At 37.4% G+C, this 15,750-nt stretch overlaps 1 protein-coding gene across 1 annotated transcript; it reads left to right on the plus strand.

Annotated features, from left to right (window-relative positions):
* Positions 1-5: 5 nt before the first annotated feature.
* Positions 6-15,267, plus strand: DCUN1D5 (defective in cullin neddylation 1 domain containing 5). Its single transcript, XM_036381666.2, has 8 exons — positions 6-387; positions 2,978-3,060; positions 5,558-5,628; positions 6,031-6,122; positions 10,943-11,051; positions 11,146-11,250; positions 11,957-12,059; positions 12,829-15,267. The coding sequence occupies exons 1-8, from the start codon at positions 308-310 to the stop codon at positions 12,882-12,884; spliced, it is 699 nt and encodes a 232-aa protein (XP_036237559.1). The 5' UTR covers positions 6-307; the 3' UTR covers positions 12,885-15,267.
* The last annotated feature ends 483 nt before the right edge of the window (positions 15,268-15,750 follow it).

Consider the following 15,750-nt stretch of genomic DNA (forward strand, 5'->3'; position numbering starts at 1 on the left):
CACTTCCTGCCCGGCGCCGTCTGTGTCCGGGTCGTTCTCGCCGTTCTCTCCGCAGCCGATACCGCCCGCGCTCGCTCCCGCCCCCGGCACGACACCCGCTTCTGCGAACGGAGCGGCGGCGGCGTCTGCCCGCGGCGAGCGGGGGGCGGCAGCGCCCGGTGGGGCTGGGGAGGACCAGCAGGAACGGGGTCTCCTCTCGTTTCCTCACCGCCGGTCTCAGGAGGCGGCGGCGGCCAGGGGAAGCGAGCCCGGGGGGGCCTCGGCTGCGGGCCCCGGCAGCGGGGCGGCCCCGCCCCGAGGCAGGACGATGCCGGTGAAGAAGAAGAGGAAGTCCTCGGGGGCGGCAGCGGCGGACGACACCGGCCTCAAGAAATGTAAACTCGGCAGGTACCGTCTCGCGGGGCGGCGGCCGGTGCCGGCGGGCACGTCCCGGGCCGCTCCTCCGCGGGCCCCGGGCTGCGGCGGCCGTGGGGCTCCCCGGGGCGGCGGGCGGGCCGTGTGGGGCCCGGCAGGGCCGCGGTCGTGCCGGGGGGCACGTCTGGTGCAGGTGCGGCGCTCGCTCGGCGTGCGGCCGCAGCGGCGGCGTGCGGCGTGGTCACGCCTCGGCGAGAAGTGCCACGGAACGGCTCCCGTTCCCGGCTGGCTTTGCCTTTGGCTCTACCTCAAGGGCCAGTTCTGCCATTTGTCCCCATATTCGTTCTATCTCCCTGGGGTAGGCGGCTCTCCTCACTTTAAGGTTGCCAGTCCTCAGAGGATCTGTGCTAAATTGTCGTTTCCTCTTTTTTTTTTTTTTTTTTATTTTCCCCTTTTTTTCTTCTTTTTAAGTTTTTGCTTTTTCGCAGTGAATTGGAAGGATTAGTCAGCACACTGGAAAACGAGCAGGAAAGGTTTCCCTAATAAATACAGGAGTCAGAAGCATCGTGTTCATTAACTACTGTAAAAAGACCGCTTCATGCCGAGATACCCAAAAGTTGGTGTTAGAATGATAAACCATTAATGCGTAGCAGCGGGAGCTTACAGTGTGGCTTTCCCGAAGTAACTGCCTGCTTCATCCCTTACACCTTGTTAAGTATGCGAGTAGAGCAGTAGTTACGACTAACGTCCTGAGGACATGAGGATACAAAGGACTTGCGAAATCCACACTACGGGAATGGCTATTGCAAAAAATTGTGGTGTATGGCCTTTCTCGTTGACTGGCCAAACTTGAGCTTAGAAGTACCCAGGCTCTTATTTTATTATGACTGTTCATGTTGGGTAACCATTCCAGAGCTCACTTTTTGTAGTCATTGATGACCTTTTAGTTTCAATCTGTTATTCCTTGCCTATAAATCTCTTCTTGTGCCAGCATTATCCTCTGTACCACTCTACTCCCTCATAGTTCTGCCTCAAAGTATATTTAGAGGGAACGCTTCTATTTTCTCATACTTTACTTTGTATCCTTCTAAAAACTAAGTTATTCTGGTTTGTAATACCAAATTTCAGTTTCCTTACTCATCTTAGCACTTGTTTGCATGTGTTCACTTTCAGTTTGTCTTTCTAGAAGACTGTCAACGGAAATGTAGGATCTTAATTTCTTTTACTTAGTGTTTTTTAGCTTAGGAAAAGAAAAAAAACCACAGATTCTACAGGGAGCTGGTTGTTGGGCAGAAACTATGATGTCAGTGAGAGTTCATGCTAGGTGATCAGAAAGTGCTAGATACACAAGCATTTTTGGCATTATGTTCTTACACAACAAGTTATTGGTAATATTCTTTAGTAAAATCAGTGATTACAAATAGATCTACGTTAATCTGGATAAAGCCAATAAGCAATAGCACACCATATGACTCTGCCTCTTTCTGGTGACTTGTGTTCCCAATGCCAGTTGGATGGATGGATGGATGAATGTTTGTAGGACTCCTTTAATTCTAGCTTTCAGCACAGAATGCTTCTTCTTAAGAGTGTTGTGTTCTTTTCCAGTGAAGCTAAAAATGATACATGGGAGTTAAAGTTGTTCATCTCGCTCAGAATTGAGCTATTCCTCTCCTGCTTGACATTTTAATTTTAAAATTGCAGTGTGGGAGCTGCATAATTTTAAAGCCTCTCATATGATTAGTTCTCACCTCATTGTTAGAAATAACCTTAGCTTGTTTTAAAAGTCTGTAATTTGTGTTTGAAAGGAGGATGCATTGAAAAGGTGCTGCAACTCCTTACTGACTGAAGGTGCCTTTGTGTAGTCGGTGTTTTTACTGGAAGAAATTCTGTGCATTCTTTTAATGGATGATGAATTAGAGAATTCACTTCCTAGGCAAACTGGGTTGTGTGTTACATAATGAAAACAATGATGGGGGGAAGCTCTGTGTGCTGAGCAGCTTCAGTCTTGCCACAGATTGCACACTGCTATTCTGGTATACGTACCAAATAGCTATAGAATTTGTAGATGCTTAATTACATGTATAATGTAAACCAATTGACCGGGTATTTTTCTCAGATTTGGATGGTTAACTATAAATAGCCTGACTTTTAAATATGTCAAACTCTGCAGCTTCTGTTGACCTTAATGGGATCTGTGCATGTTCAGCACTCTTCAAAATCAAGCTGCTTATTAGAGACCTAACATTAAATGCCTGTATGTATAAATAAAAATAGATAATGAGGCATTTGAATTACTGAGGGGTGATATTTTGGCCATCTGTGTGGCGTTTTTTTGTTTAATATCTACAAGATAAAAGTACTTCTGTATTTCAGGAAAAGTAATAGTTGTAATAAATCGAGCTATGAGATGATTGTAATCTAAAGGTAATTTTATGTACCAACAGCAGTTGAGGATGACACAGTTGCCTTTTATGAAATTCAGCATGACTCTAGATGTATACTGACCTCATTAAACAATTTAAGTAGATTTATAATAAATGTTGTGTAATTTAATTGTTCCTGGTTTTCACATGTGTCATTAAAATAACACTGTTCATCCCTGTGTTTCTATTTGCTACTGCAGATCACAAGCATCTGGTAAAGTAATAAGTGGAGAGGAACATTTTTCAAGCAAAAAGTGCCTGGCTTGGTTTTATGAATATGCAGGTAATATGCAATGCATTCATGTTTTAAACTATATGATTTTTTTTTAAATAAAGCAATACATAAAATGCTACTTGCATTTTGCTTTTTGTATGCTGATGTAGACATAAAAATATGTCCGTATTTGCTTCCTTATAACATGCACTTGAATTAGGAAAGCTTTTATTATTACATTCTTGGTATTTGTTCTTTTTGACTTATTTTTGTTTAAGCTTTATAACTTTAAAATGAAGCAACAATTATTGAGCAGTACAATGTTGAGCCAGGATATACTGAGTGATTCACTTTTTGCTTTGAAATTGTCAAGTACAAGTCAGGACATTGAGAGATAATTCAGATTGATGCTTATGTGTCTAACTATATCTTCTTTGTGATCATATTGGAAGGGTAATGATATAGGTCATGATTTAAGCTCCTTGGATTTCTGTTTTACAAAACAAAATAGTAGAGGTTTATACTGGTTTTCCATCTGAGAATTTTTTATATATTTTTATATTCTAAATATCAATGTTTCATTCCAGAAGTATTTGAAGTAGTCTCTTTCAACCAGCTCACAATTGCCATCAAATAGATGCTTTAAGTGAATATGCAGTGTATATTGCTGCTATTTATTTACCAATTCTATGGTTTCTGAACTCAGGATTTCTGAATCATTATTAATTTCTTGTCTGGTCACTACTTAAAGTCCATCATAGCTGGTTGGTGATTAAAACTCAATAATTGTCAGATCTTAGTATGGAGAGAGCTGCTGATTTATCTGCCAGCAATTGGTTTGAGTATATTTATCAAGACTGATATTTTCCTTGCAGTCTTCACACCAATGAACTACTCTTGTTTATAGTAATCTGCTCTATACTTTAGGTTTGATGCATACTCCTCTGGAGTGGAGTCTTTTCTAGGGAAATAATAATTCAAAGTTAATTTTCTTGTGATAAATTTGTTTGCACATTCTTCAGAATTAATGTCTGTAAATTTTGGCTTTGTTATTGAGTCAAGAATTGAATGTAGGAGGTTATACTTTTAATTAACCAGCAATTAAAAAATGCCACATTTCCAGCATGAGCTAGAATTCCAGTTAAATTATATACAATAGAAGATAAAATGGTTCCATTAAAAGATAAAACTATACACATACTTATAAGTGTATGAGTTTTATGTATGATTTCTGGACCAGAAACACTCATTCAAGCTTTTACTTGTCATTACCAGTGAACCCTTGTATGTGTTTCTCTTCATAACTTGCTGGGGTTTTTTTAAGAGTTTTCTATCTAACACTGTTTGGCCTTGCTTACCTAGACAAAGTGTCCTTTACAATATTTTTCAGGAGGTAGGGATTCACGATGTTAAGTGTCAGTTGGATTTTATTTTTCTGCAGAAGTAGCCATTCTCAATAGGTTTTATTGACGATGTTCTTATCTCACAGTGAGTAGTTATTCAAAGCACATTATCCAAACTCTTAAAGAGGCTTCTGCTTGCACTGACAGCAGATAAAGTGGAGACAGATTCATCAAGGACTCTGCCTATTATAAGTAGCAAAATTTGCCAAAAAAGTTGTGAAGTGGTATGTTGTTTTGGAAACTAAAACCTTTGCCTTTTACATTAGTTCATACTCATTAAATGCTAATGTAGTGATCCAGGACACATTAAAATACTGTGTTGACAGGCCTTTTAATAATATTTGGCTGCCCGGTAGGAGTCATTTTTGGAGGCTTAGTCAAAATAACTGAAGCCAGAGAGATTAGAGGAACAAATGCCCTAGAGTGCGTGTCCGTATGCACTCTTTAAAGGCACTATTTTGCTGCATTTTAGAGACTTCGCTGTTAAAATGGAGAAATGACAGCATAACACTAACTGTTGTGGTCCTAATCAATTTGTTTTCATTGCAGTCCTGAACCTTTTTTTTGCTTTGTATATGGCTAACATGCTCAGCATTTCTTCAATTTATTGTTTTCACTTTGTTTGTTTTACTCAGCATTGTAAAACTCATCTTACATTATTTGTAGATTCACCCTCTGTGTTAGTGTAAACCCATAATGTTAGCACCATCGAAAGAATAATATCTGAAATAGTAGCTCAGACAGAATTAGATTTTTTTTTTGTTGGCAATAAAATAATTTTTTAAGAACATTATTCATAAAGTAACTTCAGCAGAGAGTAGCAGTACCCAAATTGTGCTAAAACAATTGACTGCCGCAGTTACTGGAGTTGAGCTGGTCAATAGGAAGCTCAATGGAGTCTTTTGAGAACTCAGATACAAAACTAAGATGCTTCATCTGCTATCATAGGGAGACAGTGCACAGCACAAGCATTCTGGTGTAGCAGATATATGTCTACACAATTGCACTTGATAGAATAGGTCTTGCTTTAAAGCTTCTTAATAGTGTAATTCAATGTTTTTAGAAATACTTTGGGTGCAATGTAGCCTAATTATTGTTCATAACTCTTATGAGCAGTGAATGTTGCTTGGATTTTTCACTCTGGTGTGGTTTTTGCTTTGAAGGTCCTGATGAAGTTGTAGGCCCTGAAGGAATGGAAAAATTCTGTGAAGACATCGGTGTTGAACCTGAAAATGTAAGTTTCTTTCATAGTGCTAATAACACCTAAGGGGATATTTGATAAGGTTAAATTCTGTGTATAACTCTTAACTCCACTAAGCAGAGAGTTTTTCATCTTCCTGCTTGTAGGAGCTGATCTAAGATATTTCAGCTGAATACATCAGTTTTACATGGCTGGCGTGTGAGGTTTTTTGGGTGGGTTTATTTTAGTAATACTTAATTTTCAAAAATTGAATTTGAGGGAAAAATTGCATGTAGCTGAACTTTTTAATGGTAACAAATATGAAGACCAAGCACGTATCACAATTGCTAGAATGTTGGAATGCTTTAGAGTTTTGTTTTTGGACATTAGTAAATCAGCCTTTTCTTATGTACTGACTCCTTTTCCTCCCCTTATTTTTATTTTTGTTTCCCCTAGATTATTATGTTAGTTTTAGCCTGGAAACTAGAGGCTGAAAGCATGGGATTTTTTACCAAGGAAGAATGGTTAAAAGGAATGACCTCATTACAGTAAGAGTGTTTTTACATATCTAATAGAATGTTCTAATTTTATAATTGTACCTATAGCTTAACTATTCTTGTTCTGTTTCATGTATGTTGGAAATAAGACACAAAAAAGCTGGCTTTTAGTTCTTGTTTTGGTCCACAACTGCAAAATTAATCTGAGTTAACTCAAAGGATTAAATTATTGTCTAAACCTTGTTAAGTCAGGTTTTGATGTCTTCCTTTTCTTGAAACATATGTTAAAATATCATTCCAGTTAGCAGATATAAATAAGTAGATCTGGAGATGCACATAAGCATATCTTAGCACTGATATTATGGAAAGATTTTACTGATTTCTGAGCTTTATAGATGAGGACTGCATGGATAGTAATTTTGGCTATTGGTGTTATTTATTAGATGCACATCAGAAGCCGTGCTTAATGCTTAGGTTAAATAACACCTTTTCAATTTATAAATTAACTTCTTGCTCTTTCTGTTTGCATTTGGATTTTTGATTAGTTAATGCTCTGCCTTAAGAGATTATTTCTTACATTAAAGTAATCAGTTTTTTGCGAGGCTTGAGTCAGTTGTTACTTTTGTTCGTTCTTTGTGTAACTACTTATGGTGCCCTAGTGTTTTAAGGATGTCTTGTCTAATACACTGCATTTAATATTACAAATAGGGAACTACTCTTGCAGCTAGAGCAGAGTTCCCTGTCACTTGTGGATTGGTTTGGGAAATTGTATCGAGCATATACCCTCTGGTTACTTAAAACTCTGGAGAAAGTGACTCTGGACTGACTCTCAACTCTTACTTGATTTGGGATCAGGCTTCTGACAGTTGCCTTGATTATTTTGTGACTATCACCAGAAATTAAATTAGGAGTGGAAATTATTAAATTGCCTGAAATTAAGGGTGACAGGTTAAATTCTGGGTGCATGATTTTTCAGATACAGTGAATGGGTATTGGTTACTTATCTGAAGTATTTAATTCTTACACCCAAATAGAAGCTTTCAAGAGTTAGCCAGTCTCATAGAATGCAAGCACGGACATGTACGAAATCAGGCACCTGTTCAGGGCCCATGTTTTAGACTTTGTTTCTAATAATTTGCTGACTGGAAGTCTTCTGGTTCTTTTCAGAACAGAGCTGGTCATGCTGTAGTCTAAATGTGTTTAATACTGAAAATAGGGTACTGCTGTGTGTTTTCATAGAAACAGACTTCTGGTGAGAGCACTTGCATAAGCCTAAAGCAGTTGATGTGTATGTTTGCTCCCCCTGTTGCTCTCTAAAAAGCTGGCTGAGCAGCTGGGTGAAGCAGAGATGCTCACATAGCACAGCTCAAGATCCGTTGGCTAAAAAATACGTGCAGGTTTTGGCTGGGAGTGAGCAAGCAACTCTGTGATGTTTAGCTGCCATCTGAGGTTAAACCATGATGAAAGAAAATATAAAGCTGTAGACTTGTGCTGTTGTTGCTTACTAGGAAGGGAGGATTATATTATGGGATTCCATCTGGAATGGGGTTATCTATTTTCTCTTGAAAAGTCTGACAAGATTTTGAAGGAAAAGGGTTTTACACTTCAAACAGTAAAATATTGCATGCTTACACAGCTTATTTCTTTTCTTTGTAATTTTTGCATGAAGAAATGAGATTGAAATGTATTAAAACCCTAGAGTGTATTCCACATAGACTTCGGTATAGAATATTTATTTCAAAATACGTGAAATGTTACACAAGATAATTGCATGAACAGTGCTGGGTGGGATTCAGCTCAATAGTAAGATACCTAAATGTTTGGTTTATGTGCAAGAGCTGGATTTCTTAAACTCTTACTGCAATCTTTGGAGATCCAGTCAGTGTAATGGAGCCTAGGGAAATATCCAGTTTGCCCTAACACCTAATGACTGGTCACCTCAATTGCTCCTAGAGGTTGCTTGGCTAGTCCTGTATGAATGGCAACACCTGAAGCTTAGGACATCCCTAATTGACAGATGGCAGCATTTGGGTGCCTGAATCTTGAAGTGGCATTCTCTCTGCATATTGTTTTGTAATACACTGGTGAGGTTTGCTGTTTATGAGAAAAATAAATGTGTGGTGAGGTAGATACTGTCAAAATTAAGGTGAATTCAACTTAAATATCATCTTATGAGACCTAAGCAACTTAGGCTGGGAGGTTTCCAGTATGTTATGTAGGTGGGGTGTGGGGTGAATTCTGCCCCGTATGTGTGTGTGTGCATATACATGTATATGTATGTATATATGCAAGCTCTCTTCATGGCAGAGAGAATCAAGTACCTCTGCTAGGCCGATTATTTCATCCTTCTTAGGATGAAATGTATGTAATAACCTTAAATGCTTTTGGTTTAATGTTTGTAAACATCTACTGATTTTTCTTTTTAGTAAAAGACAAGTATATGTGAATAGCTATGAAATATAAAACATTGGACTATCTGAGTAGGAGTTAATGAATCATCAGTTCGTCCATGTTAGCTATGCCTCAGATCTCTCTATCTCAACAGAAATTAAAATACATTCAGTTTGTGGTTCTAATTTGAGTTTTGTTAAAAATGTGACATAGGGATGAGAAGAGAATGTAGTAAGCTAATGTCTAATTTTGTTGATCTTGAGGTAACTATTCAGTGCTATCTTTCAGTAAAGACAGTTTGAGAAATTGCATCTTTTTCTAGTATCTGTACAGGAGTTTAATGTAAATTCACTTGTGCTAATTAATTAGAAGGTTTTTCTGGCTATTAGGAAGATTATTCCAAGTATGGGTGACCTCAGTCATCTGTTTTATGGTGCAGCCACACAGGCAGCTGTGCCTCTGTAAAAGAGGAGTTTGACAACTCCTTGCCTATTTTTGGTAAGAAAGTCAGTGGCTAGGTACAGAAATAAACAGCTAAACCAAAACATGTCTGTGTGTCAGGATCCAGAGGTTGGTGCTGGTCTGAGCATGATCCATCTGGCTTTTTGGTTATAAACGCACTGATAATAAATTGCTTAGGAGTCATGATACTTAATTATTGCTCATTTTCATACCAACTTTTTCAAAAGAATAAATTGTGTATTAAAATACACATAGCCAATAGTATTGTAGACAATAGCTGGCATTTTACTTTGCACTTAGATTTATGATTATTTGAACAATTTTAACCAAGTTTGCAAGAAATTTAAACATACTGAAATTGGAGTTTACCCATAATATGGTAAATAATCTATCAAATTATATTTAACAATGTGCGATAAACCCACTATAAATATTTTATATGTCACTAGTACACTTAAAACTTGAGCATTTAAGTAGATTAAATAGGTAGATTTGTCCTCAGATGTGTCGAACATTCTGGTAGAAATATGAAGCTTTGAACAGTAGAAGAGATATGAATAAAAAACACAATGCCTTTCTAGCATAGCATAATGCCATTTTAAGGATTAAATAGTAAAATGCAGACCAATTCAATGGCTGAAGACAAAAAAAGTAATTTTATTTTTTGTTACATTTACTAAATCTCATTTAACAAGAGTTCTTTTCAATTCGTTATATGGTTTATCACAGAATATACTAGTTGTCATCTGAATATGTAGCCTAATTAGCTAATAGTTTTATTTATTTAACACCAGTGTTGGCTAGGACTCAGTGCTGCTTTAGGTAGATGCTGCTAGGGACAAGAAATAATAAAAGGTTGCATCAGTCGGAATTGCTACATTTCTCTTGTCACAGTCTGAGAGACAGACTGACAGACAGCTGTGCACACACAGGCTGGCAGATCTGAGGAACAGGAAGTATCAGCTGTGGGCAAAGTACAGCATCAAAGCCCAGCATCTCAGCAGCCCTTGCTGGGGGCCTGTGTGACAAGTCCATGTGGAGCTGTTAGAGGTGCAAATGTATTCTCTGAGAGGCAGGCTGCTAAAAGGGGGACACATGACCAGAGGAAGTATTTATGTACAGCTGCATTTCTGAAAGTATGCTCCTTCATGAAGGATACAAGGCAAGGCTGATTTTTTAATTTATTCTTTTTTATTCATGGCAGCTTTTTTATAAGAATAGAAGGTCCTGTTATAACTGTTCTATTGAGTGAGTATTTGCTGGAGGATTAGCAAAGTTAAATTGCATTCTCCTTTGGCATTGTTGGTGAATCTGACCCATTTTCTATTTCCTTGCTGAGTAAAGTACAAGGAGATCTTTCTGCCAAAGGGTTATTTTTGCCAAAGCTTTATCCTGTTGACTAGTGGACCTGTATGTTCTCATACAGCCTTTGATTTTTCAGTTGAATAGTTACTGACTATTAATCAGGTGATTAATGTTTTGTCAGAGCTTGCAATTATCAGTCATAAAACATGAGCAGACTAGTATGTTTTGCAGAGTGCCTGCTCAATCCTGCCATTTGTAAACACACACTTGAAAACTACATGTTTAGGGTTTACATTTTCCCATTATTTACAGCTGGATTTTACCCCTTAATGCCCACTGAATTATGTTGTCTTCAAACATTCATAGTGATTGGTAGATAAGATACTGCTGGGTATGAATATAGATTACAGAGTTTGTAATTAAAAGACTATTATTTGAAATGTGAAGCATGCATTTCATATTATGTTGCTGATATATTTAAAACAAAAAATTTGCTTACAGAAGCCAGCATTCATCATTTCAGTAAGCTGCAAATATTGAGCATGTTCAAGATTCTTCAAGTCAGTTTCACAGTATTACTCCTGTATATCTAATGATTGCGTTTTGGCGATTTCAGGTTTTTGTGTTTGCTGGCATTTTTTTTTTGTTGTTGCCTGATGTTGTGTTTTGAACTCCTAATGTTCTGGTTTTGGTTTTTTGTTGTTTTTTTTAAGGTGTGACTGTACAGAAAAATTACAGAGTAAATTTGACTTCTTACGGTCACAGTTGAATGACATTTCATCCTTTAAGAATATCTACAGATACGCCTTTGATTTTGCAAGGGTAAGATTGCTGAAATGTTAGGAAAGTTCTTACTTTTATTTATTCAACAAGCTTGTACTTGATTGGTTTCTGTGCTTTCTTTATTCAACCTTAGGAAAAAGACCAGCGAAGTCTTGATATTGATACTGCAAAGTCCATGTTAGCTCTTCTGCTCGGAAGAACTTGGCCACTGTTTTCAGTATTTTATCAATACCTGGAGGTACATGTTTCCTTGACTTTGTGACTGTTGGCATAGTAGTTGAACTGTTCTGTGAGAATATTGTGGTTTTTTAACTCAAAAATGTATCCATATTGCTCCCTTTACCTTGCTCAATGTGCTTATGAAACAGTGATGTTCTTGTATGCATCACAATCCTTATCTTCTCTCTATGCCCCAGCCCCTTTTCTTATCAAAGACAGCAAAAATTCCATCTTGGTTTTACTGTAAATCTAAATTTGAAAGTAAGTAGTAGAACCCCACTAGTCTATTCAGCTGCATCTGCACTGCGTTTCAAGTTTGCTTTTTATGTTCTTATGATCAGAATGTATTGTATCCTGGAGAAAAGAAGATTTTTAATTTTTTTTTAATAGTTCATTCTGAAAATACATCTGAGCTAGACATGCCCCACTTTAGGGCAAGGCAAAAATTTATCAGTTTTTGAGGCTTAGAGGGATGACTTAACTGATTTCCAGGTTTTGGGGAATATGATTCTGTTCTGATCTTCCAAGAAATCATTTCATAGTGTTTCATAACTACAAAATATGTTCATGTGTAGTATTATTAAAAATGGAAAATCAAGTACGTCATAGGCATTGTTACCTATTAAATAGTTTGTTAGGAACTCATTGAAGATAAAAAGATAAATGCGATGCAGGAGTACCAAATGCCACTTGACATTTTAATATTTTGCAATTGCTTTTCCTAGCAATCGAAGTATAGAGTTATGAACAAGGATCAGTGGTACAATGTACTAGAGTTCAGCAGAACTGTCCATGCAGATCTTAGCAACTATGATGAAGATGGTGCATGTAAGTATTCTTAATGTTTTGCTTATTCAAATATTGGCAGAGAATTTTAAAATTGCATAGAACAAATTTCTATTAGAGAAACAATACTGTAAGGTATTTTTTTTCTAACAATGAATACAAAAACAGCCCTGATAACCATCCATCTTCAAGCTGCAGTTATTAATTTTTCCTACTTGTTTATCAGGGGTATAGTATGTAAATAGTATGATGATTTACTTGAGCCAGCTTGTATTCAGTGACAATCTAGTGAAGGTGCTTGCTGCATGCAACTGTAGACTTGCAAGTGGAATTATGAACAGCAAACTCTCATTTTGTAGTAATATATAATAAACCATATATAATAAACCATAGCTTAACAATTTTTGCCTACCTGCTGGTACTTGGGGCTGAACTTTCCACCTGGCTGGTAGTCAGTCATGCCATGACTGAATTGCCTAAGTCCCATTTTGGTCCATGTTGTAGTTATTCACAATTTTGAAAACTTTGGAAAGAAGGAATTAGTTGTGCTATTTGCAAGATTCGTAAGATTATTTTTATACCTTCCATTCAGTTCACTCCACCTGTCAGATATCGGGAACAATTTTTTCCATAAAATGGGAGTTTTTTTCACTTTTTGTCATACTTGGATTGGAATGATTGTACTAATCTGAGTATTTTACCATGGGATTACCATGGATGTTTCCTAGAACAGTAGTTTTAAACCCTCATACTGAAAATTAAGGTGTTTGAAAGACATTGCAAATTATAACTCCAAGTTTTGTGTTTGCAGGGCCTGTACTTCTGGATGAATTTGTCGAATGGCAGAAAGTTCGTCAAGCGTCATAGCAAGAATTCAAAAGAAAATGCAAAAGTTTTTTTTTTGATGCCCGCCTGTACACAAAGTAATGAGAAAAACAAAGGATTGCATTTTCATTCATAAGAAAGACTTTACAGTAATTTTTTTTCCTTTTTTAAGGAGACTTTTTCTTGTTACATGTGATATGGGCATTGAACCACACCTCTTCTGAGACTGAAAGTTGGAGTTCTTGTTTTGAGTCTTATGTTTATAGCATTTCTTTCAGAACAATAAAGATTCAGATTTGTGACAAAGGCCTAAAAGTGAAGGATGTCCCTTGAATGTGAGTGTGGTGTCTGTTTTTAAAACCAAATCTATAAGATAACTTTCTCAGAAGTGCCCTTTGCTATGAATTTTTGAAGACCTTAAAATGCTTAATTGGCGCTGTTGCTTGCTGTTGGTGTGATTGTCTGTGTGGCAGATGTTAGAAAGAATGACTGATTTTGGAAGCCCTGGGTGGGAGTGTGCTAATTTATGTAGTAAGTATTGGTCATGGGTTGTGCCACAGTTTTCAGCTCCTCGTGGAGAGAAAGGCCTTAAACACCTGCTATTGTTTTTTATTTCTTGTTATTTCCCAGCCAGTGGCATGGCATTTAATGGCAGGCCCTTTCAAAGTAGAAAGGTGTAGAAGAAATGGCTCTGTGTGCAGAATGGCTGAAAACTAGTTGCCTGTACTTCAGATGCTGAACACAGATACTCTTTGTTACAGCAAGGCAGCTTCAGATTTTTACTGCTATTTAGGCTTTTTGGATTGCTTTGTACAAGTGCAATTTATATTTTAAAAGGGAAAACTGGGAAGACTTGGTTTCAGGCTTTTCTTCTTGCATGTTTCAGACTGGAGGCACTCATAACATGACTTTTTTTCCTCTCTGGATGGTTTTCATAATAAAAATCAAGAAGCAACTATTTATTCACCTACATTTCACCAAGTAACAGGCTGTATGTAACAGGATATTAAATATCATCCTGTTACTCTGTGTTCTGAGTCCCAAAACTACTGTGATTGCCCTTTTAGGCATTCAGTATTCATTACAACTTTTAAATACAGTAGAAATTTCTCACTCTACCTCCATGCCCAGGAGACTCAATGCCACCCTTGAGAAGGGAAGGGATTTTAATCAGTACATGTGAAAAACCAAACCAGAATGAGAGAATGAAGCATTTGCAACTTCTGCTTTATTATATCAATGTATTATACAGACTGTGATAATACTGGAAGACTCAGTCAGTGATCAAGGCCTGTGTGCCAAATATTTTAACAAGTAAAATAAGAATAGACAATGTAAGCTAGGCATGACTTGAAGATCTTTGCCTCAGGGAAATTACTTCTGTTTTGCACATCCTTTAGTCAGACTAAGAAGCATGACTTTTCCTGTCCTTAAGGAAAGCTGTATTTCCACGATGATTTTTTTTTTTTAAGAAGGCGGGTGGAAGTAAAAGGAAAGGTATGAAGAGAAATAAGGGGTACCAACCAAGTGTGTGCCTGTGCTCTTTTTCTACTACTGAGGATCACACTTGCAGCTTCTCTAGAAGTATGCTTGCTGTGGGCTGCAGGACACAGTGCAGTGCTGGGCTGCGGGCTGTTCTGCGAGTCACCTTGAACTGTAGAAGCTTGGTTTCACCCAAGTAAGAAAAGCACTGGAGGAAAAGATACTTGGAAGATTTCTGCTTGTACAATGGCTAGTGTCTGTGTGCATGTAAACAGATGCACTACAGCTGCTCTAAATATTTTTTTCCCTATTTTACAAAAAGTACCTAATTTTAGACCTCGTGTAAGCTGCAGCATTTCCCTTCAATATGTTACAAGTTATCCATTTGCATTGCTGATAATTCTGATGTCACTCTTAACAGAGTGCCTTTTATTTAGGAATTGCCCTACTCCACAGGAAGCTTCTGCCAGAATGAGATTAATTTCAACAGTCCTAAGACCTGCTGGTACAATAAGGTCCTAAGATGCACAGATAAACATGCACCATGTTACTGATGTCAAGGGATGTACTGCTGTACACTAAATCTCTTCAGGGATGCTGATTCTGAAATGACTTTCAAGTTCATTGCAATGACTCCTTGCATACTGTGTTTAGTCCCCACTAGGGTGTTCTCTTTCCAAAAGTTTTGAAATACTGGTCAGAAGAATCTTTTATAGCTTGACTTAAAAAAAAAAAATCTTGCTTTTAGGTAACTGCAAGCTGTTGTGAGTTCAATTTAAACCATTTGGTCCTAGAGGATGATAGTAGAGTGTAAAAGTAGGAGTGATGCACCTACCAATCTGAGTCAAGTATTTGCCATTGAGGTGTAAGACACTATATGATGTATCATTTGTATCTGTTAAGGTTTTATCAGTATTCCTATAATAAATCCATGTTTCAGGGATTTACAATGTGGTTGTGTGAGTGATTGAAATTCATCAGTTACTGTAAAACTTTGGGGATTAATGTATTTAAACTAGTTCAAAGCATTTTTCAAGTTTGAATAAAATAGAATTTTAAGCCTTTTTTTTTGCTTAAAACAGCAGTCAGGTGTATTGTTTCAGTGTGAATTAATGGCTTGTACAGTTTCATTGTGAACCAATCATGTTTATTAGCTGTGTTTTATTACATCACGTTACAGCTTATTGTGGATAAATGCCAATAGCTGTTAACTTGGTTTTTTGTTTTTTTACTTTTGTGCATGCCCACAAGCCAAAACTTGACTTCTGCTTCCTTTAGTCTTTGAACTTTAATTTTTGTTTTGTTCAGTTGTATTTCAGTCTGTGGAATTTTTTTTAAGTGTTATGCCTTATCTTTCAGTGTTCTAAGATGAAAGTTTCACAGGTGAAATATGCTGCCCCAGCATGACAAATTGAAGGTGAAATGT

This window comes from Molothrus ater, chromosome 2 (genome assembly GCF_012460135.2).
Source record: "Molothrus ater isolate BHLD 08-10-18 breed brown headed cowbird chromosome 2, BPBGC_Mater_1.1, whole genome shotgun sequence".
Taxonomy (NCBI): Eukaryota; Metazoa; Chordata; class Aves; order Passeriformes; family Icteridae; genus Molothrus; species Molothrus ater.